Raw genomic sequence first — 21,244 nt, forward strand, 5'->3', positions numbered from 1 at the left:
TAATTCACACAACTTTATTTTAAAACAGTTATCTGTAAGTCCATTATGAGCACGCATGGACTGTTTGTGCGTAACGTGAATGTATTTGGAAAACAGATGTTCTTGTCTTATGGTGTGAGACAATAGTCTCTGACATTAATTTTTCTCCTTCTAGATCTATTGATTGTCTTTGATATTTAGACTCGACCAAGTTTAGAGATGATTTTTTTTGGTGGCGATTATTAATGAACAATAACAAGCTCCTCATTTGCAGAGCCCTGGAGATGGATGAGATTCTCAAAGCTCCGAATGTTATAGGGCTGTCTTTGATGATGTGCCTCTGCAACACTGTGTGGACAGCGGTTACAGTGTTTTTGGCACGCTAGACCCTGCGGTGGCATCCCTTTTTTAAAAATGAGCAAAAGAGAGCATACTTCTCAGCCTCCCCAAGACACAAATGTGCCGCTTTACTTAACACTCAAACACATTGATTAGGACATGAACTTTTAGACGTAAATGCTTATGGTTGCCTAAGATAAACACCAGTGCCAGATGCCAGTATACGTACATCTCAGGTTTCCTTTGAAGAGTCTATTGTGTAAAAAAACTGAAGGAAACTCATCAACGATCCAGATCAATAATGTGCAATCAGGATCATTAGCGTCTCCAGACCCTATTCTGTTCTACTTAGTAGGCCATAAAAAGTCCTAGTGTTTATAAAACAAACGCCATTTCAAATATTAAATACGAATCCTTTTAAGAAACTCCCAAAATGCCCATGAAGTCCTGGAAGAAGAAATTTGTATTTGGTGGTCAGAACAAACCACATGTGATTGATTGTGTTATTACTTCCTGGTTCTCTGCATTATTGATTTGGTTCCACTTCCGGGGATTTTAAGGTGGTTGAGAGTGACTTTTAAGTAATGGCTGAACGTTGGATGGTGTTTTTTAATTCATTTGTCTGTCTTCCTTTCCGCTTAACCTCACAAGTGTGATTGTGGTATTTAAATTAATCGTTTAATTTTTTTTCTTCAATTTTGGTTTGTTGAGGGTCTTACATTTAATTTCAAATGTCTTAAAAAATTGAGTCTAAAAGATTAGTCAAAATGCTTGAAATCGAATTGAAAAGACTCCATAGGGGTGGTCAAGCTGCTGTTTGTTTACAGACGCTAGCAGGAGGCTAAGTGCCGTGCTAACGTTAGCATCGGGTGGGATGGAACAGCCATTACAATGACAATCATTAGCTCTCTAGGTAGATAGATGGCCCTGCACAGAACTGCCAAGAGCTCTAAATCAGGGGAACTGTGAGTGTTAATGGTCCTAATGTTACAGTACCAGTCGTGTATGTACACGCAAACACGGATTTTCGATGCCTGGGCGAAAGTGCCGGCGAGCACTGCAGTTTGAGCTTTCGTCGAAGCTGGAATCACTATTACAAAACCCCACGAGGAACACGCTGACCCTGACAATGTTATGGAACCCAGCATTGTTGGCGAACTGTTAATGTTGGATACACAAGATGATGAAGACTTTGACAGATTTGTAGATGTTTGAATACTTTGACTTATATTTTTGCATCAATAAAATCAAACTCAGTTTTGTTGCTGTTGCCCTTTTTAAAACATACGCTAGCATGGATGCTATATGCTATGCTGTGTGTCATGTCACGTATACAAAACCCCACGAGGAACACGCTGACCCTGACAATGTTATGGAACCCAGCATTGTTGGCGAACTGTTAATGTTGGATACACAAGATGATGAAGACTTTGACAGATTTGTAGATGTTTGAATACTTTGACTTATATTTTTGCATCAATAAAATCAAACTCAGTTTTGTTGCTGTTGCCCTTTTTAAAACATACGCTAGCATGGATGCTATATGCTATGCTGTGTGTCATGATAGAACAACCATACCAGCGCGTCCTTTAAAACGAAGTGCCCTATCTATTGACAAAAAAATAGAAAATACACTAGCAACTGAGACTGCACCCTTTAGGCCGGTGCATTTTATAGGTGTGAAAATACGCTATGTAAAGTTTCATTTGGGAACCTGGTAGCAGAAAAGTATAGGTGAACTTTTACACTGTGATGCATCTCATTGGAACATGACTTTTACATCATGGCTGATCACTTATCACTTGTTTTCTCCCTGTTTTTTAGGAGGAGGCTATATCTGCTCTCGAAACGTGCCCGACTCCTGCTTCGAGACTGGCTCTAACTGATATTCTTGAACAAGAACAGTGTTTCTACAAAGTGCGTATGCAGGCCTGCTTCTGCTTGGCAAAGGTATAAAAGACTGTTCCCTCTCAGACTGGCATCCAAAGTATTTTAGGTAGCATGTGTCGATGTGTGACATGTCTGTCCTGTCTCACAGTTCTAAGGTTTTTGTTTCAAAGATTAGCTCTGTTCTAACTATTTTGATGATGAAGAAAAAAAAATCTAATTTGCTATTTAAATTTTACAACCTCAATTGGATGATGTTGCTACTCTGTCAACCCTCACATTCTCTTTATTTTGTCTGACTGACAGAACATTATTAAAAAAAAATGGTGGAAAAAACAGACAGCGACAATATAATGATATTGAAGCATTTAACCAATCACATTTCAGCCATTATTTGTTGCCAGATCAGATCTGCCTCAAAGCCTTCACAATCAGTTCTGCGGGCTCTGCTGCATTAAACTAGACTGTTGCTTTTAACCAATCAGATTTCGAGTTGGCAACCCCACAATGCTTTTTCATTCGCATTGGCATTTTGCTGGCTGGGATACGTCATTGCTTTCACCAACTATGATTGGCTAGTAGGCGGGCCAAAGCCATAGTGAGGCAGCCAGAGATCGCAAACTCCACCCACAATGGCCGACAGAAGCACAAACAAATGGATTCTGTTGCAGATTTGCTCACAAAGCTATTTTCCAGACGGACTTTTCCAGAAAAAAATGGAAATCATTAAGGAAGGGCGGTCAACTCCGAAGCTAGCAAGCCTGTTACAGCCGGGAAAATGGTGTGTGCGCCACTTTCAGTGCGCTAACTTAGCTGCACAAGCAAATATATTGTTGTGTTGATTTAAAGCAATTTTCAAGACGGACTATGGCGGAAATATGACAGGACAGGCTCGACTTTCATCATTAGCTTCGATGGCGTTAGAAAAGAAGGAAGAAAGAAAGGATGGATATTGTGTACAGTTAAAAATAATTTTTGGTGAGTATAATATGGCTATATTCCTAAATAATATTTCAATTGTGGGCCCGGTTCTGATATCTGAAAAGCTCCAGTGTTTGTATTTAAGCTCCAGTGTTTGAATTTAATCACTAAATGCTGCTAGGATGTGGATTTTACCCCAGTTTAATTTTTGCCGTTTCGCCATTGACGTCCATCGCTGTCTTTTCCCGAGGAAATCACCCCCCTGGCCTGGTTGTAATGTCTCAAAAGCTCCAGTATTTGTATTCAATCAATAAATGCTGCTAGGAAGTGGATTTTACCTAATTTTAGTGCATTTTTTTGTCATTTCACGTATGGACGTATCGACATTCATTGCTGTCTTTTTACCGGGGAAATGATACTCCGGGCCCGGTTCTGATGTCTAAAAAGCTCCAGTATTTGTATTTAATCAATAAATGCTGTTTTCGGCTCGATTTTACCCCATTTTCGGACAATGTTTGCCCGTACGCCATTGGCGTTCATCGCTGTCTTTTCCCTGGAAAATCGCCCCCCTGGCCTGGTTTTAATGTCTGAAAAACTCCAATATTTGTATTTAATCATGAAATGCTGCTAGGAAGTGGATTTTACCCCATTTTTGTGCATTGATTTATTGATTATTTTTTGTGTCGCAGCTCTAGCTGCAGTAGAGGTGTTATAGCCATAAAATAGTTTTTGAGGGTTGGATTGATACGTTGAAGGCGCTACGAGACAATGCACCGACCGCCACTGATATCTATCTATCTATCTATCTATCTATCTATCTATCTATCTATCTATCTATCTATCTATCTATCTATCTATCTATCTATCTATCTATCTATCTATCTATCTATCTCTCTATCTCTCTATCTCTCTATCTCTCTATCTCTCTATCTCTCTATCTCTCTATCTCTCTATCTCTCTATCTCTCTATCTCTCTATCTCTCTATCTCTCTATCTCTCTATCTCTCTATCTCTCTATCTCTCTATCTCTCTATCTCTCTATCTCTCTATCTCTCTCTCTCTCTCTCTCTCTCTCTCTCTCTCTCTCTCTCTCTCTCTGTCTCTCTGTCTCTCTGTCTCTCTGTCTCTCTGTCTCTCTGTCTCTCTGTCTCTCTGTCTCTCTGTCTCTCTGTCTCTCTGTCTCTCTGTCTCTCTGTCTCTCTGTCTCTCTGTCTCTCTGTCTCTCTGTCTCTCTGTCTCTCTGTCTCTCTGTCTCTCTGTCTCTCTGTCTCTCTGTCTCTCTGTCTCTCTGTCTCTCTGTCTCTCTGTCTCTCTGTCTCTCGCTCGCTCGCTCGCTCGCTCGCTCGCTCTCTCGCTCTCTCGCTCTCTCGCTCTCTCGCTCTCTCGCTCTCTCGCTCTCGCTCTCTCGCTCTCTCGCTCTCTCGCTCTCGCTCTCTCGCTCTCTCGCTCTCTCGCTCTCGCTCTCTCGCTCTCTCGCTCTCGCTCTCTCGCTCTCTCTCTATCTCTCTCTCTATCTCTCTCTCTATCTCTCTCTCTATCTCTCTCTCTATCTCTCTCTCTATCTCTCTCTCTATCTCTCTCTCTATCTCTCTCTCTATCTCTCTCTCTATCTCTCTCTCTATCTCTCTCTCTATCTCTCTCTCTATCTCTCTCTCTATCTCTCTCTCTATCTCTCTATATCTCTCTATATCTCTCTATATCTCTCTATATCTCTCTATATCTCTCTATATCTCTCTATATCTCTCTATATCTCTCTATATCTCTCTATATCTCTCTATATCTCTCTATATCTCTCTATATCTCTCTATATCTCTCTATATCTCTCTATATCTCTCTATATCTCTCTATATCTCTCTATATCTCTCTATATCTCTCTATATCTCTCTATATCTCTCTATATCTCTCTATATCTCTCTATCTCTATATATCTATATATCTATATATACATACACACAGATGTACATCCATGCATACGGTAGGTTTTAACACTCAGCCATTTTTTTGTTAAAGAGCCTGACAGCTGATGGGAGGAAGGATCTGCGGAAGCGCAGTCTATTGCTAAAAGAGCTTCGGAGGGACTCCACAGACTCATGCAGGGGGTGGGAGGTGCTGTTCATGATGGACATCATCCTGGTTAGCATCCTCCGCTCTCCCACATCCTCCACGGAGTCCAAAGGACAGCCCAGAACAGAGCTGGCCCTCCTGACCAGCTTATTCAGCCTGTTCCTGTCCCTCTCCGTGCTCCCGCATCCCCAACAGACCACTGCATAAAACACTGTAGATGCCACCACAGTGTCGTAGAAAGTCCTCAGCAGTGTCCTGCACACTCCAAAGGACCGTAGACTCCTCAGTAGGTAGAGGCGGCTCTGGCCCTCTGTGAGGGAAACTTTCAAAGGGTCAGCCAACTAGCCCAAAAGTATATGTGGGTTTCAGCAACAAGTGCTCCCACAAAATGCATCTTCTGCACTGGTGGCAACATGCTAATTTGCCAAAGGGCTGCTTTCAAGCCAGATAAACTTGGCAACATTGGTTAATCTTAATGCATCTTCTTAAGAGATGAAAACTTTAAGCATTGATTTAATATCAGATAATTCTTTTAATTTGTTGCCAGTTACCTGTTACTTGTTTATTTTTTTATTGGACCTTTTTTTTAAATAACAGTGTTTCCTTGTGAGGATAAGCAATACAGATAATGGTTGAATTAATGAAGTGTTATGTTACAAAGGTCTTAAATTCATTGACTTTTGTTTTTACGTTGATTGCACATTTTGATTAAAAGAATTGCTCTAAAATAAAACCTGTTTACAAGCTTGTTTGGCTTCAAATGTATTATATAGGGAAATGGTCAGTAATATTCAAATTACTCTGGAAAGAAAATGTAGAAAAATAATTGTGAAAAAAGTCAAGGTTGTAATTTTATTTTTAAAAACCGTATTACAGTCATCCCTCGAATATCGCGGCTTCATTACATCACAGATTTTTTTGTGAGGCAAAAAAATGGATAACAAAAATTTAGTTTACATTTTTTTGTTGGTTTATTAAAAATGTGAAAATCCACGCTGAAACTTGCAAGTGGAAGCTACACCCGTCTTCTGCTTGCTACTAGGAAATTATTTTTTTTTAAAAAGGTGATATTAAGGGTGATCCTACTTCGCGTTTATCGCGGCCATGTCTGGTCTACATTAACTGTGATATTCAAGGGATTACTGTATGAGCTTTTTGTCATATTGTCCACACCTGACATTTTTAATAAAAAACTGCAGTTTGAAAAAGAAATTATGAAAGATCAAATAATAATGTGTGTGTACATGTAAGTTAAGGTTTCATGATTATTTTGTTATTTTGATATGATTGCAGATAGCCAATGCCATGGTGAGCACATGGCAGGGCCCACCTGCTATGAAATCTCTCTTCACCAGAATGTTCTGCTGTAAAACCTGCCCCAATATTGTAAAGACGAACAACTTCCTTAACTTCCAGAGCTATTTCCTTCAAAAGGTAAGACATCTGTGTACCAAAATTATTCAGAAAAAAGACAAGCCATTTTCATAAAAAGACAACCCTTCAACTTCTTGTACCAGCATAATGACCATTAAATTCAGTTCAATCAGTATTCAAACACCCTGCTATACTGCAAGTTCTCCCACTTAAAAAATCACGGAGAGGTCTGAACTTTTCATCGTAGGTGCATGTCCACTGTGAGAGAGATAGTCTTAAAAGAAAATCTAGAAATCATAATGTACCGTTATAAGGCGCACATAAAAGTCTTAAATTTTCTCAAAAATAGACAGGGCGCCTTATAATCCAGTGCGCTTTATATATGGACCAATACTAAAACTACGGCAAGCAGCCCCCGACTCTACTATTTTCCCGTAGAAAAAGTACTGCGCAGTGACTGCTGGGATATATAGTTCTTTTGTCAATACACCCAGGATGACGGCGAACACACTAATTTGGTGCTCACCGTCATTTCGGCTGTATTTACAAAAGAAATCCTGCCGCTAGATGTTGGCGTCAACAGAGCATTACAAGTTAGACTGCGAACAATATATATATATATATATATATATATATATATATATATATACAGACACTCCTCAAGTTACGAACGCAATTGGTTCCGAGCGATTGTTCATAAGTTGAATTTGTTTGTAAGTTGATTTAGTGCTATATTTTAGATGTTGGCGTCAACAGAGCATTTAAAGCTAGACAGCGAACTATATATATATATATATATATATATATATATATATATATTTATATATATATATATATATATATATATATATATATATATATATATATATATATATATATATATTTATATATTATATATGGATGAATATCGAACCGCAATAGCACTGGCAACTACGCCAAGCAGCCCCAGACTCTATTTCCGGTGCGCAGTGACTGCTGGGATATATAGTTCTTTTGTCAATACACCCAGTATGACGGCGAACACACTAATTTGGTGCTCACCGTCAATTCGGCTGTATTTACAAAAGAAATCCTGCCGCTAGATGTTGGTGTCAACAGAGCATTTAAAGCTAGACAGCGAACTATATATTTATATATATATATAATATATATAATATATATAATATATATATATAAATAAATATATATATATATATATATATATATATATATATATATTATATATGGATGAATATCGAACCGCAATAGCGCTGGCAACTACGCCAAGCAGCCCCAGACTCTATTATATATATATATATATATATATATATATATATATATATATATATATATATATATATATATATATATATATATATACATATACATATACATATACATATACAGACACTCCTCAAGTTACGAACGCAATTGGTTCCGAGCGATTGTTCATAAGTTGAATTTGTTTGTAAGTTGATTTAGTGCTATATTTTGTATTATAATTTATGTTTAAGGCCTATATAAGTATATTGAAGGTTTATATAAGTGCATTTGTATGTTTAAGGCTTGTATAAGTAACACGCATTGGTTTGTACTGAAAAAAAACATTTAATAAAATGGAGAGAATATGTACAGTACTGTAGAGAGAGAGATAGATTTATGTATTAGAAACTGGCCAAAAGAAGCGACCTAATGACGATTGCACAGTTTTCTTCTTTTTTTTCATCATAAATGATGCAGTAGCACTGTATGGCATCATTCAATTGATTTGCAAACTTTGTGCAACGTTCAATATTTGGGTCCTGCTGCTCGATCTTTCTGTTTATAAATGGTACTGAATGTGCAACGCTCACCACTCTCACGCGCATCAAGCTTCGTTATTATTGCCACTCGTTTCTAATGAAATGGCTTGCCTCTTCCTTGCAACTCCCTCAATAGAAGCCTTTAGCTTTTTACCAACCATATTCAATATTGGATGCATGAGATATTTAATGATACAAATGAAAAAGGTTCTTTGCACACTGGAGATACATTCACGCACTTCCGCATTGCAACGAAGAAGAAGGTAGATGCTGGGTGAGCTGAGCTCTCACAGCGCCAGGCGTCGGTATTAGCGGCGGAAAGAAGTACTACTCCGAAAAAGACGCGAAATACAAAATTGGACTTGCGAACATTTTTGGACTTAAACGCAATTTGCAGACATGTTCGTATGTACCGTTGTTCGTAAGTTGAATGTTCGTAAGTAGGGGAGCGTCTGTGTATATGTATATATATATATAGATATAGATATAGATATAGATATAGATATAGATATAGATATAGATATAGATATAGATATAGATATAGATATAGATATAGATATAGATATAGATATAGATATAGATATAGATATAGATATAGATATATATATATATATATATATATATATATATATATATATATATATATATATATATATATATATATATATATATCAGTGCTGGTCCGTGCATTTTCTCGTAGCGCCTTCAACGAATCAATCCAACCCTCAAAAACTATTTTATGGCTATGAAACCTCGACTGCAGCTACAGCTGCGACACATTAAAAATAATCAATAAATCAATTACAAAAATGGGGTAAAATCCACTTCCTAGCAGCATTTAATGATTAAATACAAATACTGGAGCTTTTCAGACATTACAACCGGGTCAGGGAGGTGATTTCCCCGGGAAAAGACAGCGATGGATGTCAATGGCGAAATGGCAAAAATTGCACTAAAATGGGGTAAAATCCACATCCTAGCAGCATTTAGTGATTAAATACAAATACTGGAGTTTTTCAGACATTACAACCGGGCCATGGAGGTGATTTCCCCAGGAAAATCCTTTTAAACTGTACACAATATCCATCCTCCTTTCTTTCTTCCTTCTTTTCTATCGCCATCGAAGCTAATGCTGAAAGTCGAGCCTGCCCTGTCGTATTTCTGGCATAGTCCGTCTTGAAAATGGCTTTAAATCAACAGAACAATATATTTGGTTGTGCAGCTAGCTCCAGATACAGTTTGGTAGCTAATCATAGTTGGTGAAAGCGATGACGTATGCCGTTTAAAGTAGTAGCCATTTGGACACGCAATGTAATTTATCAAAGCTGGGGATTGATGTCTGACACTGAGAAAAAACAACACTAGAAGACTTATGTGAAATTCTAAGTGCCTAGCGGCCCCCAGGTAAATTGAGTTTGAGACCCCTGGACTAGAGGGCTTAGAGAACAATACCTGAAAATGCCATGGAACACACTTACTTCTAGTTTAATTTTAAATAATTTCCCATTATTTTAGGAAACATATATTCAAAATGATTTGCTGAGAACCTTAATTCAAAGATTAATCTCAACGTTTTCTATGTTTGTGTAAATTTTCTGGAATAGGATTTCTGGATTTACAATTTCATTACAGTAGTACTTACTGTTACTACTACTTTATTTTCTCTATTTTTTTCTGTCACATACTTTTCTGTGTGATCTCCAAATGGCTACTACTTTAAACGCAAGGATAAAAATAAAAATATAAAAAATTGGCAGCACATTGTAGTACGTACTTGTATTTAGAAATATGTCCAGCGGGGGGCAGTACATGCCCTTGTTATTCCTAAATGAATGTTATCTGTAAAGGGCCGTATATGGCCCGCGGGCCTAGGTTGAAAAACATGTACACACACGATCCGGGGGAGCGGGCGAATCCAGTTTCGGCAAAACGTCCGTTCTGTAACGGGCCGTATAGGGCCCGTGGGCCGAGGTTGAAAAACATGTACACCCGGAAACGTCCATTCGGCGAACTGTCCGTCGGCCAAACGTCCGTCGGCCAAACGTCCGTCGGCCAAACGTCCGTCGGCCAAACGTCTTTCGGCGAATCCTCCGGTCACGAAAGCAACAGTCTTATCGACGCTTGTTTAATGCAAGCAGAGCCCGCAGAACTGATTGTGAAGGCTTTGAGGCAGATTTCTGACCCTGGCAACAAATAATGGCTGTAATGTTATTGGTTGAATATTTCAATATGAAAACACACATCTGGAAGCAGTGCAACCAGGGGGAAAAGCAATGAAAGGAAGCTAAAATACAATTTGGAATTATTTAATAAGTATTGATGGACAAAATATAATATATGATTCAGATATTTCTTAGGCCAGCAGAGAAGGCCTTGAAGGCCCTGACGGCCCTCCACTGATATATATTATATATGGATGATTATCGAACCGCAACATGAGATTATGGGGACGTGAGGCCTATGTCAAGCGACCGGATGGCTTTTTTCACTGCTCGCTGTCACTTTTGATTTGGGACCAAGTCACGAAAATGAAATGATGATGTGAGTACATTGTAAAATGGCTAAATAAAGTACAACCGAACTCAGTTTTGCTTCCGTTGCCTTTTTAAAAACGTGTTTTTAGCATGTGGGTGTAGAGTGCATGTTTAAGATGGTGTATGTGTTGCCATGCCTGGCTGCGTCTATAAAAACGGTGCATCCTTTGTGTGTTTAAAATACAGAAATAGCACTCGTTACTGACACTGCGGCTAAAAATACGATGCGCTGTGTAGTCGTGAAAATACGGTATGTTTTTTGGGGATACTGCTGCAAATAAGTACCGTATTTACTCGCATATAAGCTGTTTTTGTCGGACAAAAAACATGCCTCAAAATGCCAGGCCTCAATCCATTCGCAAATTGTAGCTAGCTAGTAGCTAGCGTAACTATTCCAAGGCTGTCTTCCATGCTTCGTAAAGCTGTGTTGATGCCGATCGCCAGGCCACAATCCATTCGCAAATAGTAGCTAGCTAGTAGCTAGCTGTTTTTGTCGGACAAAAAAAAATGACTGAATCGAGGGTACGGCTTATATACATATAAAAACACGACTTGCAATTTGACGGCGCCGTGACACGATGACGTCACGACAACTAAATGGCGCCCATGCGTGCGCCGTGATGTCACGACTCAAGCGAATGCCGATAAGGTCATTTATTTAAAAATAGAGAAAAGATAAACAGATAAAACGCTAAACAGAATTTATTTTGACGTATATGAATGAAATACATGAAAAAAAATGTATCTTGCTTAAAACACAAAATGTTCCTGTCACTGCTCGCTCGAGGCACGTCCATCTTACTGAAGTCGAGGCATGGCCATCTTGGGGAGGTCGGGGCGCAGCCGTCTTAGTGAGGTCGGGGCGCTGCCGTCTACATTTTGTAGCCTTGATTTTGAAATAAAACAAACTTTCACCTTAATTTTTTTTCATTTTATTTCTTGTTCGAAAGTGACAACTATTGGAGTAATATGAACCATCAAAAGAATTGAAATATTTTGACATTAAAAGCAATATGGCTGCCACAACATCTTAAACCTCTGATAAGAAAATTGTAATTTCTGTAATTCGAAAGCATCAGGTTCTCATCAAGATAGACTTTCTTTTTTCAAATTGAATAATGTGATATTTTGCATTTACAAAGACAGGCATATTACCGTATTTTCACGACTATACGGCGCATCGTATTTTTAGCCGCAGTGTCAGTAAGAGTGCTATTTCTGTATTTTACACACAAAGGACGCACCGTTTTTATAGATGCAGCCAGGCATGTCAAAACATACACCAGCTTAAACATACACGCTACACCCACACGCTAAAAACACGTTTTTAAAAAGGCAACGGAAGCAAAACTGAGTTCGGTTGTACTTTATTTAGCCATTTTACAATGTACTCACGTCATCATCACCCACAAATCCATCAAAGTCCTCATTTTCTGTGTCCGAATTGAACAATTGTCCAAATGAGTCATCGAAAACGCTGAGTTTCATACGTTAGTCCAGGCGGCCACAATCCATTCTCAAATAGTAGCTAGCGTAACTATTCCAAGGCTGTCTTCCATGCTTCGTAAAGCTGTGTTGATGCCTATCGCCAGGCCACAATCCATTCGCAAATAGTAGCTAGCTAGTAGCTAGCGTAACTATTCCAAGGCTGTCTTCCATGCTTTGTAAAGCTGAGTTGATGCCGATCGCCAGGCCACAATCCATTCGCAAATAGTAGCTAGCTAGTAGCTAGCGTAACTATTCCAAGGCTGTCTTCCATGCTTCGTAAAGCTCTGTTGATGCCGATCGCCAGGCCACAATCCATTCGCAAATAGTAGCTAGCTAGTAGCTAGCTAGTAGCTAGCGTAACTTCCAAGGATGTCTTCCATGCTTCGCGAGCATGTCTTTGATATTTTTTGTAGCCAGAGGCCCCGCCTCTTCCACCGCCTACTCGCTACTGAGTTCCGGCAACAAATGTTCACTCTCCCGGAGGTCGATTAAATCCTGTGTCATGAGTTCTTCATGGTGCTCAGCAATTAGGTCATTCACATCTGTCCGTTAACCTCCAGCCCCAAAGAATTTCCAAGCGACATGATATCATCCACGAGTTCATCATGTGCAACAGGGCCTGCTGTTTCAAAGTCTCTCTCAGCGGAAGCTGGCCACAATTTTTCCCATGCTGAATTAAGAGTTTGTTGTGCGATGCCCTGCCATGCATTGTTCATAATTTTCAAGCAATGGACAATATTAAAGTGCTCTTTCCAAAATTCACGAAGGGTTAGGTTTGTGTCATCTGTCACATCGAAGCATTTCTTGAATAAATACTTCTTGTTCAATTTCTTAAAATTTGAAATCACTTGTTGGTCCATAGGCTGGAGGAGTGGTGTGGTGTTGGGCGGTAGATAGAGCACCTTGATGAATTTATATTCATCCACAATTTCCTCTTCGAGACCAGAAGGATGACCAGGAGACATTTCATTGGCAGGCTTTTCGCCGAAAAATACGTTTTGACTGCCGGACTAAAGCACAGATTAACCCATTCTGTGAATAAATGACGCGTAATCCAAGCTTTAGAATTAGCGCGCCACATAACTTGTAGGTTTTCTTTCTTGATGTTTTGTCTCTTGAAAGCACGCGGGTTCTCCGCATTGTACACCAGTAGCGGCTTAATTTTACAGTCAGTTAAGCGGTCCTTCATAGGTTTATGCCCCGGTAATGCCTTTTCCTCTGCCACGATGAATGTCCGCCTGGGCATCTTTTTCCAAAAAAGACCAGTTTCGTTGCAGTTGAACACTTGCTGGGGGATGTAACTTTCCTGGGTGATAATCGATGCAAATGTCTTGATATATTCCACCGCGGCTTTCGAATTGGAACTTGCCGCTTCCCCGTGTCTGATTACCGAGTGTATTCCAGATCTTTTTTTAAATTTTTAGAACCAGCCATGACTCGCTTTAAAGTGTTCTGAAGATGTTGAAGGCTCTCCTTTCGTTGTTATCAAATCCATGTAAATTCCGCTGGCTTTTTCACATACGGTTGACTCGGTCACGCTATCTCCTGCTAACTGTTTTTCTTTTATCCACAATAAAAGAAGGCTCTCCATCTCGTCGTGAATGTCACTGCGCCGGTGGGAAATTATAGTTAGTCCTTTGGAAGGCCTCTTCTCCTTAATTGCGTCCTTCTGCTTAAGGATGGTGGATATGGTTGACATATTCCTCTCGTATTGCCGTGCAAGCTCGGTGACACGTACACCACTCTCATACTTTTCAATTATTTCGCACTTAATGTTGATTGTCAACGGTCGCCTTTTCTTTGCAAAACTCTGTCGATCCATTGTTTTTTACTTTGTATGTAAATGTAGACCAACGTGGGAAAAAAAAACGGGTGGGGAAATGCAAAGTCCGCCCAGTGCTCGAAGATATATTTTATACACGAAAGAGATGCAAGAAAGACAGTGCCATGGCCACCTGCCTTGGTCGCATCTCGAAACTTTGATCGTATCTAGGGCGAATTATTCGATCAAATGTTTTATCGTACCACGAGCATGTCGTAGGTAGAGCTGATCGTAGGTCGAGGTACCACTGTATTCTTGTTACGGAGTCACTCCTTGGGTTTCCTGGCTTTATGCTTTGGGTCATTGTCATGTTGGAAGATCTAGCCACGACCCATCTACAATGCTCTGATTATACATGGCCCAGATTTTTCCCTCCCTTAATACAGTGGTCCCATGTACAGAAAAACACCTCCAGGGCATTATGCTACCATGGTTCACCGTAGGGATGATAGTCATCATTGTTCTTCCTGTGAACACAGTTAGTGAAATTATGACCAAAAAATTCTAATTTCTTATCTGACCACAAAACTTTCTCCCATGACTCCTCTGTATCATCCAAATGGTCATTGTCAAATTTAAGACCTTGACATGTGCTGGTTTAAACAGGGGAACCTTTGGTGCCATATATGATTTCAAACCATGATGTCTTTGTGTATTGCCAACTGTCACCTTGGAAACAGTAGTCCCAGCTCTTTTCAGGTCATTGATCAGGTCCTCTTGTGTAGTTCTGGGCTGATTCCTCACCTTTCTTAGGATCGATACCCCACGATGTGATATCCTGCATGTAGATCCACTCAGGTTGAGATTGACCGTCATGTTTAGCTTTTTCCATTTTCTAATGAATGTTCCAACAATAGACGTTTTTTACCAAGCTGCTCGGCAATTTCTCTAAAGCCCTTTCCAGCCTTGTGGAGGTGTAAGTGAGAGAACTTGCAATATATCAGTGTTCAAATACTTATTGAATTGACTGTATAAATGATTATTTTGACAGATCTTTTTAAGAAACTGCAATCAAATATACATTGTTGTATTGTACAAAAGAAAAGACTTTTGTTGTCAAGTAATTCTCAATACAGTGGTACCTGTACATACGAGCAGCTCTACCTACGAGATGCTCAAGATACGAGGACAATTTCGAGCAAATAGTTAACTCTAGATACGAGAAAAATTTTGAGATGCGAGAAAGCCAGGTGGCCATGATATGAGAGGCTGTTTATCATTGTAGCGCACTCTTTTTTTGCCGCATCTCTTTCGTATATAACAGATATCTACGAGCACTGAACGGTTTCTTCACACGAGTTTCTCCTAACCAGAAAACCCACAACGCTTGCGTGGGCAAAAAGGGCTTTCTGGGTAATGAAGTATACTCGTGCACACAACACCGATAGCCAATGGCACCCTTTCTCAGAATAAAACTTCATTACCATCAATCCATACGTGGGTAGGCTGAGCTGTTGCATTTCCTGTTTTCCCTTCCTTAGCCTGTTAGCTCCCGCGATCGCTCATTCAAGACTACTTCTCATTTTGGGCCCAATGCTCTCCTGAGAACCTCGCTGAGGTAATGGAGTTTATCCACTGTCCCACGGTCAGGGTGTAAACCACAATGGTGCTCCTAAATTTGAGATTTGACCTCCCGGCGGACCCTCCTCTCCAGTACCCCGCAATAGACCTTCGCGGGAAGGCTGAGGTGTGTGATTCCCTGGTAAATGGAACAGACCCTCCGGTCCCCCTTATAAAAAGTTGGATCACCACCACGGCCTGTCAATCCAAAGGCACTGTCCCTGATGTCCATGCAATCTTCTAGAGGCGTGTCAACCAAGACTACCCAACAATATTCAGAGCCTTTGGAAACTCCGGGTGCATCTCTTCAACACCCGGGCCTTGCCACCAAGGAGCTTTTTAACCACCTCAGTGACTTCCACCCTAGAGATTGGATAATCCCCCTCAGAGTTCCCAGGCTCTGCTTCCTCATAGAATGGCGTGCCAGTGGAGTTGAAGAGGTCCTCAAAGTTTTCGGCTCACTGATTCACAACATCCCGAGTCGAGTTCAGCATCGCCTAATCAACACTATATACTGTGTTGATGGTGCACTGCTTTCCCCTCCTGAGACGTCGGATGCTGGACCAAAGTTTTCTTAAAGCCACCCGGAAGTCGTTCTTTGTGGCCTCACCGAACTCCTCCTATGCCTGGGTTTTTGCCTCAGAGCTGCAGGCCTCTATTTGCCTTCCGGTAAGCGTGAGCTGCCTCTGGAGTCCTGTGGCCCAACAATGCCTGATAGAACTCCAACGTGACGACATCCCTTACCACCGGTGTCCACCAGTGGGTTCTGGGGTTGCCACCACGACAGTCACCAACCCACCTTGCTACCGTAGCTCCTGTCTGATGCCTCAGCAATAGAGGAGTGGAACATGGTCCACTCCGGACTCAATGTCCCCTGCCTTTTCCCGGACATGAGAGAAGCTCTGTTGGAGCTGGGAATTGAAACTCCTTTTGACAAGGGATTCTACCAGGTGTCCGCAGCAAACCGTCAGTAAATGTTTGGGTCTTCTGGGCTGCACCGGAGCTAAGACACCCCAAGGTGGTGATCAGTTGACAGCCCTTTCTTTACCCCAGCGGTCCCAGACCCGGACCAGTAAAGCTATTTCTATTTTCTCGCTGACCGGCTAATGGGCAGGGCGACAACTTGAGACGAAATTGTGTTGTGCTGGGGTCTGTGCACGAATGACACCCACAACGGCAAAGGAAAAAACAAGTCCCAAGCATAATCGCAATTATTTATTATTATTATGACAACTTTTCTCATTTCAAGTAGGAGGGTGAGATTGAAAACGTTCATATTTTTTACTCCGGCCGACCGGCACGAGGTAGCTCGCGGACTGGTGGTTGGGGACCATTGCTTTACCCGACTGGCTAAGACACGTAAGATGACACGACCACAAAATCAATTATCGAACTGAAACCTAGGGTATCCTGGTTCCAAGTGCAATTATGGACATCCTTATGCTTGAACATCGTGTTCATTATTGTCAATCCACGGCAAGCACAAAAATCCAACGATAGAACACCACTCGAGTTCTGTCAGGGGAGCCGGTCTTACCAATCACGCCCCTCTAGGTCTCACTCAGCTCACGCGAGCATTGAAGTCCCCAGTACGAGGGAGTACCCAGAAATAGCACTCTCCAGCACCCCTTACAGGAGCTCCTAACAGGGTGGGTACTCCAAGCTGCCATTTGGCGTATACGCGCAAACTACAGTGAGTTCCCTTCCCCCCCACCCAATAGCGAAGGGATGCCACGCTATCGTCTACCGAGGTGAACCGCAATGTACTGGGCCGGCCGGGGAGCAATGAGTATTCCCACACCTGCTTGGTGGCTCTCACCATGAGTGGAAGAGTGTCCAACACCCTCGAGAGGAGTGGTACCAGAACCCAAGCTGTGCGTAGATGATTCTCGGCCGGCAGTCCGGTGCCGCATGCCGGCCCTGCCAGCCGGCGATCTGGCGGTGCATGCCGGAGGCGAGCGAGGTCTGCCCAGTGACCTTGCCCCGGCTGGAAGAGGCAGCAACGATTTTTTGGGAAGCGGATGCCTTCCGGGACGTTTTCATTCAAAGATTAACTGAACATGCGGATCATCATGTGTGGAAATCTGCTGCCTGGCTTCATGGTAAATCTAGCATTAATCAACAAGTTCGATCGTTCTCATGCTTTAAAAAACAAGACCAAAGCGCATGTTTTGACTGACGGAAAACCTTTGAATAGGTTTGAAAGCCAGTGTAGGATTTATGCGCCCATCATTATCACTTATCAAACATTTTCCTGCAACTGAAAATGCTAGCTTTATGTAAAGAGTCACTATAATTTCATTTCTTTTCGCCAATGAAGCACGTGTTGTTTATCCTAAACAAGATGTAGCTAAGTGTCTTGGAGTGCTTGTGCCCTCTTATATTGACTCTAGTGTTGATGACGTCCCAATTGTGTTATACACCCCTCCCTGCAGAGTTAGATTGTCCATGTAATGAGGGCCTAGAATGTAATAAAAATGTACTAAAGAAAAGAAAAGACTAAACGCTGTTGGGGAATCAGCTGCTCCCAGTGTCCCATGGGCCCATTAGGACTCCTTCATCCTGGCGGCATAGCCTTAACGCCGGTGTCCACCAGTGGGTTTTGGGATTGCTGCCACAGCTGGCAGTGACCACCTTGCGGCAGTAGCTCTGGTCAGCCGCCTCATAGTCCATCCAGACTCAATGAGGATCTCTAGCCGAACATGGAAGCGCTGTCGGAGGTGGGAGTTGAAACTCCTCCTGACAGGGGACTCTGCGTTCCCAGGAGACCCTCACAAAGCGTTTGGGTCTGCCGGGCCACCATCGGAGCCAACTCACCATCTGGTGGTGATCGATTGACAGCTCTGCTCGTCTGACAGTCCAAGATATGCGGCAGATGACACGACTACAAAGTCAATCATTGAACTGTGGCCTAGGATGTCCTATTGCCAAGTGCACATATGGCGACCCTAATGCTTGAACATGGTGTTTATTACTGACCATCCGAGCGCAGAAGTTCAACAATCAAACACCGCTGATTTTGTCATCAGCGGGGCTGTTTCTCTCAATCATTCCCTTCCAGGTCTCACTGTCATTGCCCATCTGAGCATTGAAGTACCCCAGCAGAACAAGGGAGTCCCAAGAAGCAACACGCTCCACCACCCATTCCAAGGATTTGAAAATGGGTCGTTACGTTGAGCTGCTATTTGTTGCGTTAGCATAAACAACAGCCAGGTCCTGTCCCTCCACCCAAAGATGGAGGGATGCTACCCTCTGATTACAGGGTGAACACTAATGTACAGGCACCAAGCCGGAGGCCAATGAGTTTGCCCACACCTGCTCCTCACCTGTCACAGTGAGCGACACAGGAGTTGATGCATGTGCAATCCCCTCGAGGGTAGTCGTACCCGAGCCTGAGCTGTTCGTAAAGGTGAGCCCAATTACATCGGGCCAGAACTTCTCAACCTATAGCTATAACCTCACACTATTTCAGGCTCCCCCCAACCAGAGAGATGAATTTACGTCCCAACAGCTAGTTTCTGCAGCTGGAGATCGGACCACCAATGACCCCCCTCCTTTGGGTGATACCCAACTGTCTCCATAACCGACCTTTTTGGCCTTTCCAATAGAAGGTAAGCCCATGGGAAGGGGAACCCGCATATCCTCTTCAAGCTTTGCCCTTCCGGGCCCCTTGGTTCCAGGCCCGGCCACCTTGGTCCAGAGTGGCGACCCGGTAACTCGTGACCGGGCAAGGGAAAATGCCATTCAATTGTTACTCGTCATAAGATGTCTTCTGAGTCATTTTTTGTCTGGTCACTACCAGGGGCACAAGGCCCCAGACAACTTAGCTCTTAGGATAATTGAAACACACAAACCCCATCACCACGATAAGGTGATGACTCATGAAGTAGCAGCCCCTAAATAACTTCCTAGGGCACTGGAAATCTAATTGACTATTGAACACACACTTTGCCTTTATACCCCCATCGTCTCGCCAGATATTTTTGTGTCAAAACTCAAAATCACAAAGTTTAGATGCGCAAGAGAGAGCTCGGAAAATAAATCTGTGTTGCAAGCAAAATGAAAGACGGCACCAGCAAGAAAGCTTGGTATCAAAAGCAATTCTGGACAGTGAGAATTAAAGAGTGAATTGTAAACATTGTAAATGTGAAATTTTACTTTTGAGATGATTTTATTTGCTCCCACTGTTTTCCATAAAGTGGACATATTCTTTGGTTGCAAGTTGGTTTTGTTTCAACCTTTTTTGACACCATTGATTTCATTGAAAAACTTTGTACTGAGGTATCTCTACGTACATAATGGGTTCCAGAACTCGTTTCATAGAGCAGACTTGGATTTTTTGTGAATGAACTAGCAAACAAAACCCTTTAAAAAATTTCAGTGTCCCACTCGTGTGGGGAAGATGTGAGTAACAAACATAAATAAGAGAAAATGATAAGGAAATGATTTATTAAGTAGTAAAATAAATACCAAGCATGCAAAACATTTTCTATTCGTGCAGGTGCAATGAGGAAGCTAACTTTAAGAAACAGACAAAGCACACGAACGCATGCACATAAACACACATCTAATCACCTTCAAATTAGTATGAATTCAAAACAAGTTAGCATTAAATAGCTGCTTTTTCAGATATAATGGTCAATTTCTTCCTCCTCTATCCAAAGGAGTAACAGTCTTTACTTCTCTTTGTTCATTGACAACCTCTTTTTTTTTAATCACAGAGATGTTATGTCAAGGAGACATGCTTTTAATGCTTCCTTCTGCTTCAATATTATACTGATAGTAAGTTGGTTACAGCCATATCGCATTGCAATATATGTCGTGGATAGAACAGGGCCTGCGTCTTCATTTCATTCGTACGAGTATCGTATTTTCACACCTATAGGCCGCACTTAAAAGTCTAAAATTTTCTCTTAAATAGTCGATGCGGCCAAACGGTCGGTGTGTTTAGTCTGTCCACTAAACTAAATTTTAGTATGGCCCTGACTGCTTGAGTAACTGGTTTCATTTCTTGCTGGCACACTACTTATTGCGATCAACCCAGCTAATGTTCACCCTATAAATAGCCTCTCCGCTCATTCCAAGCATTACAGTAAATCCGTTCAAAACATCCCAGGGGAGTGGCAAGGCATTTGACTTCCGTGTGCTTGCAGCGCTTTTAACCCTCAAAAACACTCTCAATACATAAAGAAACAGCATTTCAATGCGGGTGTGAACGCTTGGAAAATGGACTGAAGCCATGGCTCGAACACAATTTAACAACTTTGCTAACGGATTGCTAACGGATGGCCAACATTGTAGTTAGGGCAGGCAGCGTCGCACAAGATACGTGACGATTTGGAATGAATTGTCGATGCCGATATAACAGCGAGGAGAATCAAAGGGTTGGGAGTGATGCATGTCGTGAGTTACAATTGGATTGTGGATGACAGGGCTCAAGTGCACTGTTCGAGCCTTCGCCAAAGCTGAAATCAATTTCCTGGAATACACAACTC

General features: G+C 41.6%; 1 protein-coding gene across 8 annotated transcripts in view; it reads left to right on the forward strand.

Moving 5' to 3' along the window:
• Positions 1 to 21,244, forward strand: part of taf2 (TAF2 RNA polymerase II, TATA box binding protein (TBP)-associated factor) — a 204,984-nt gene that overhangs the window by 77,288 nt on the left and 106,452 nt on the right. For all 8 annotated transcript variants that reach the window (XM_077599563.1, XM_077599565.1, XM_077599564.1 and 5 more), the window contains 2 exons: positions 2,143 to 2,268; positions 6,484 to 6,624. In XM_077599563.1, the coding sequence (XP_077455689.1) occupies positions 2,143 to 2,268; positions 6,484 to 6,624 (267 nt within the window). The remainder of the gene's footprint in view (positions 1 to 2,142; positions 2,269 to 6,483; positions 6,625 to 21,244) is intronic.

Source organism: Stigmatopora argus, chromosome 4 (genome assembly GCF_051989625.1).
Source record: "Stigmatopora argus isolate UIUO_Sarg chromosome 4, RoL_Sarg_1.0, whole genome shotgun sequence".
Lineage (NCBI taxonomy): Eukaryota > Metazoa > Chordata > Actinopteri > Syngnathiformes > Syngnathidae > Stigmatopora > Stigmatopora argus.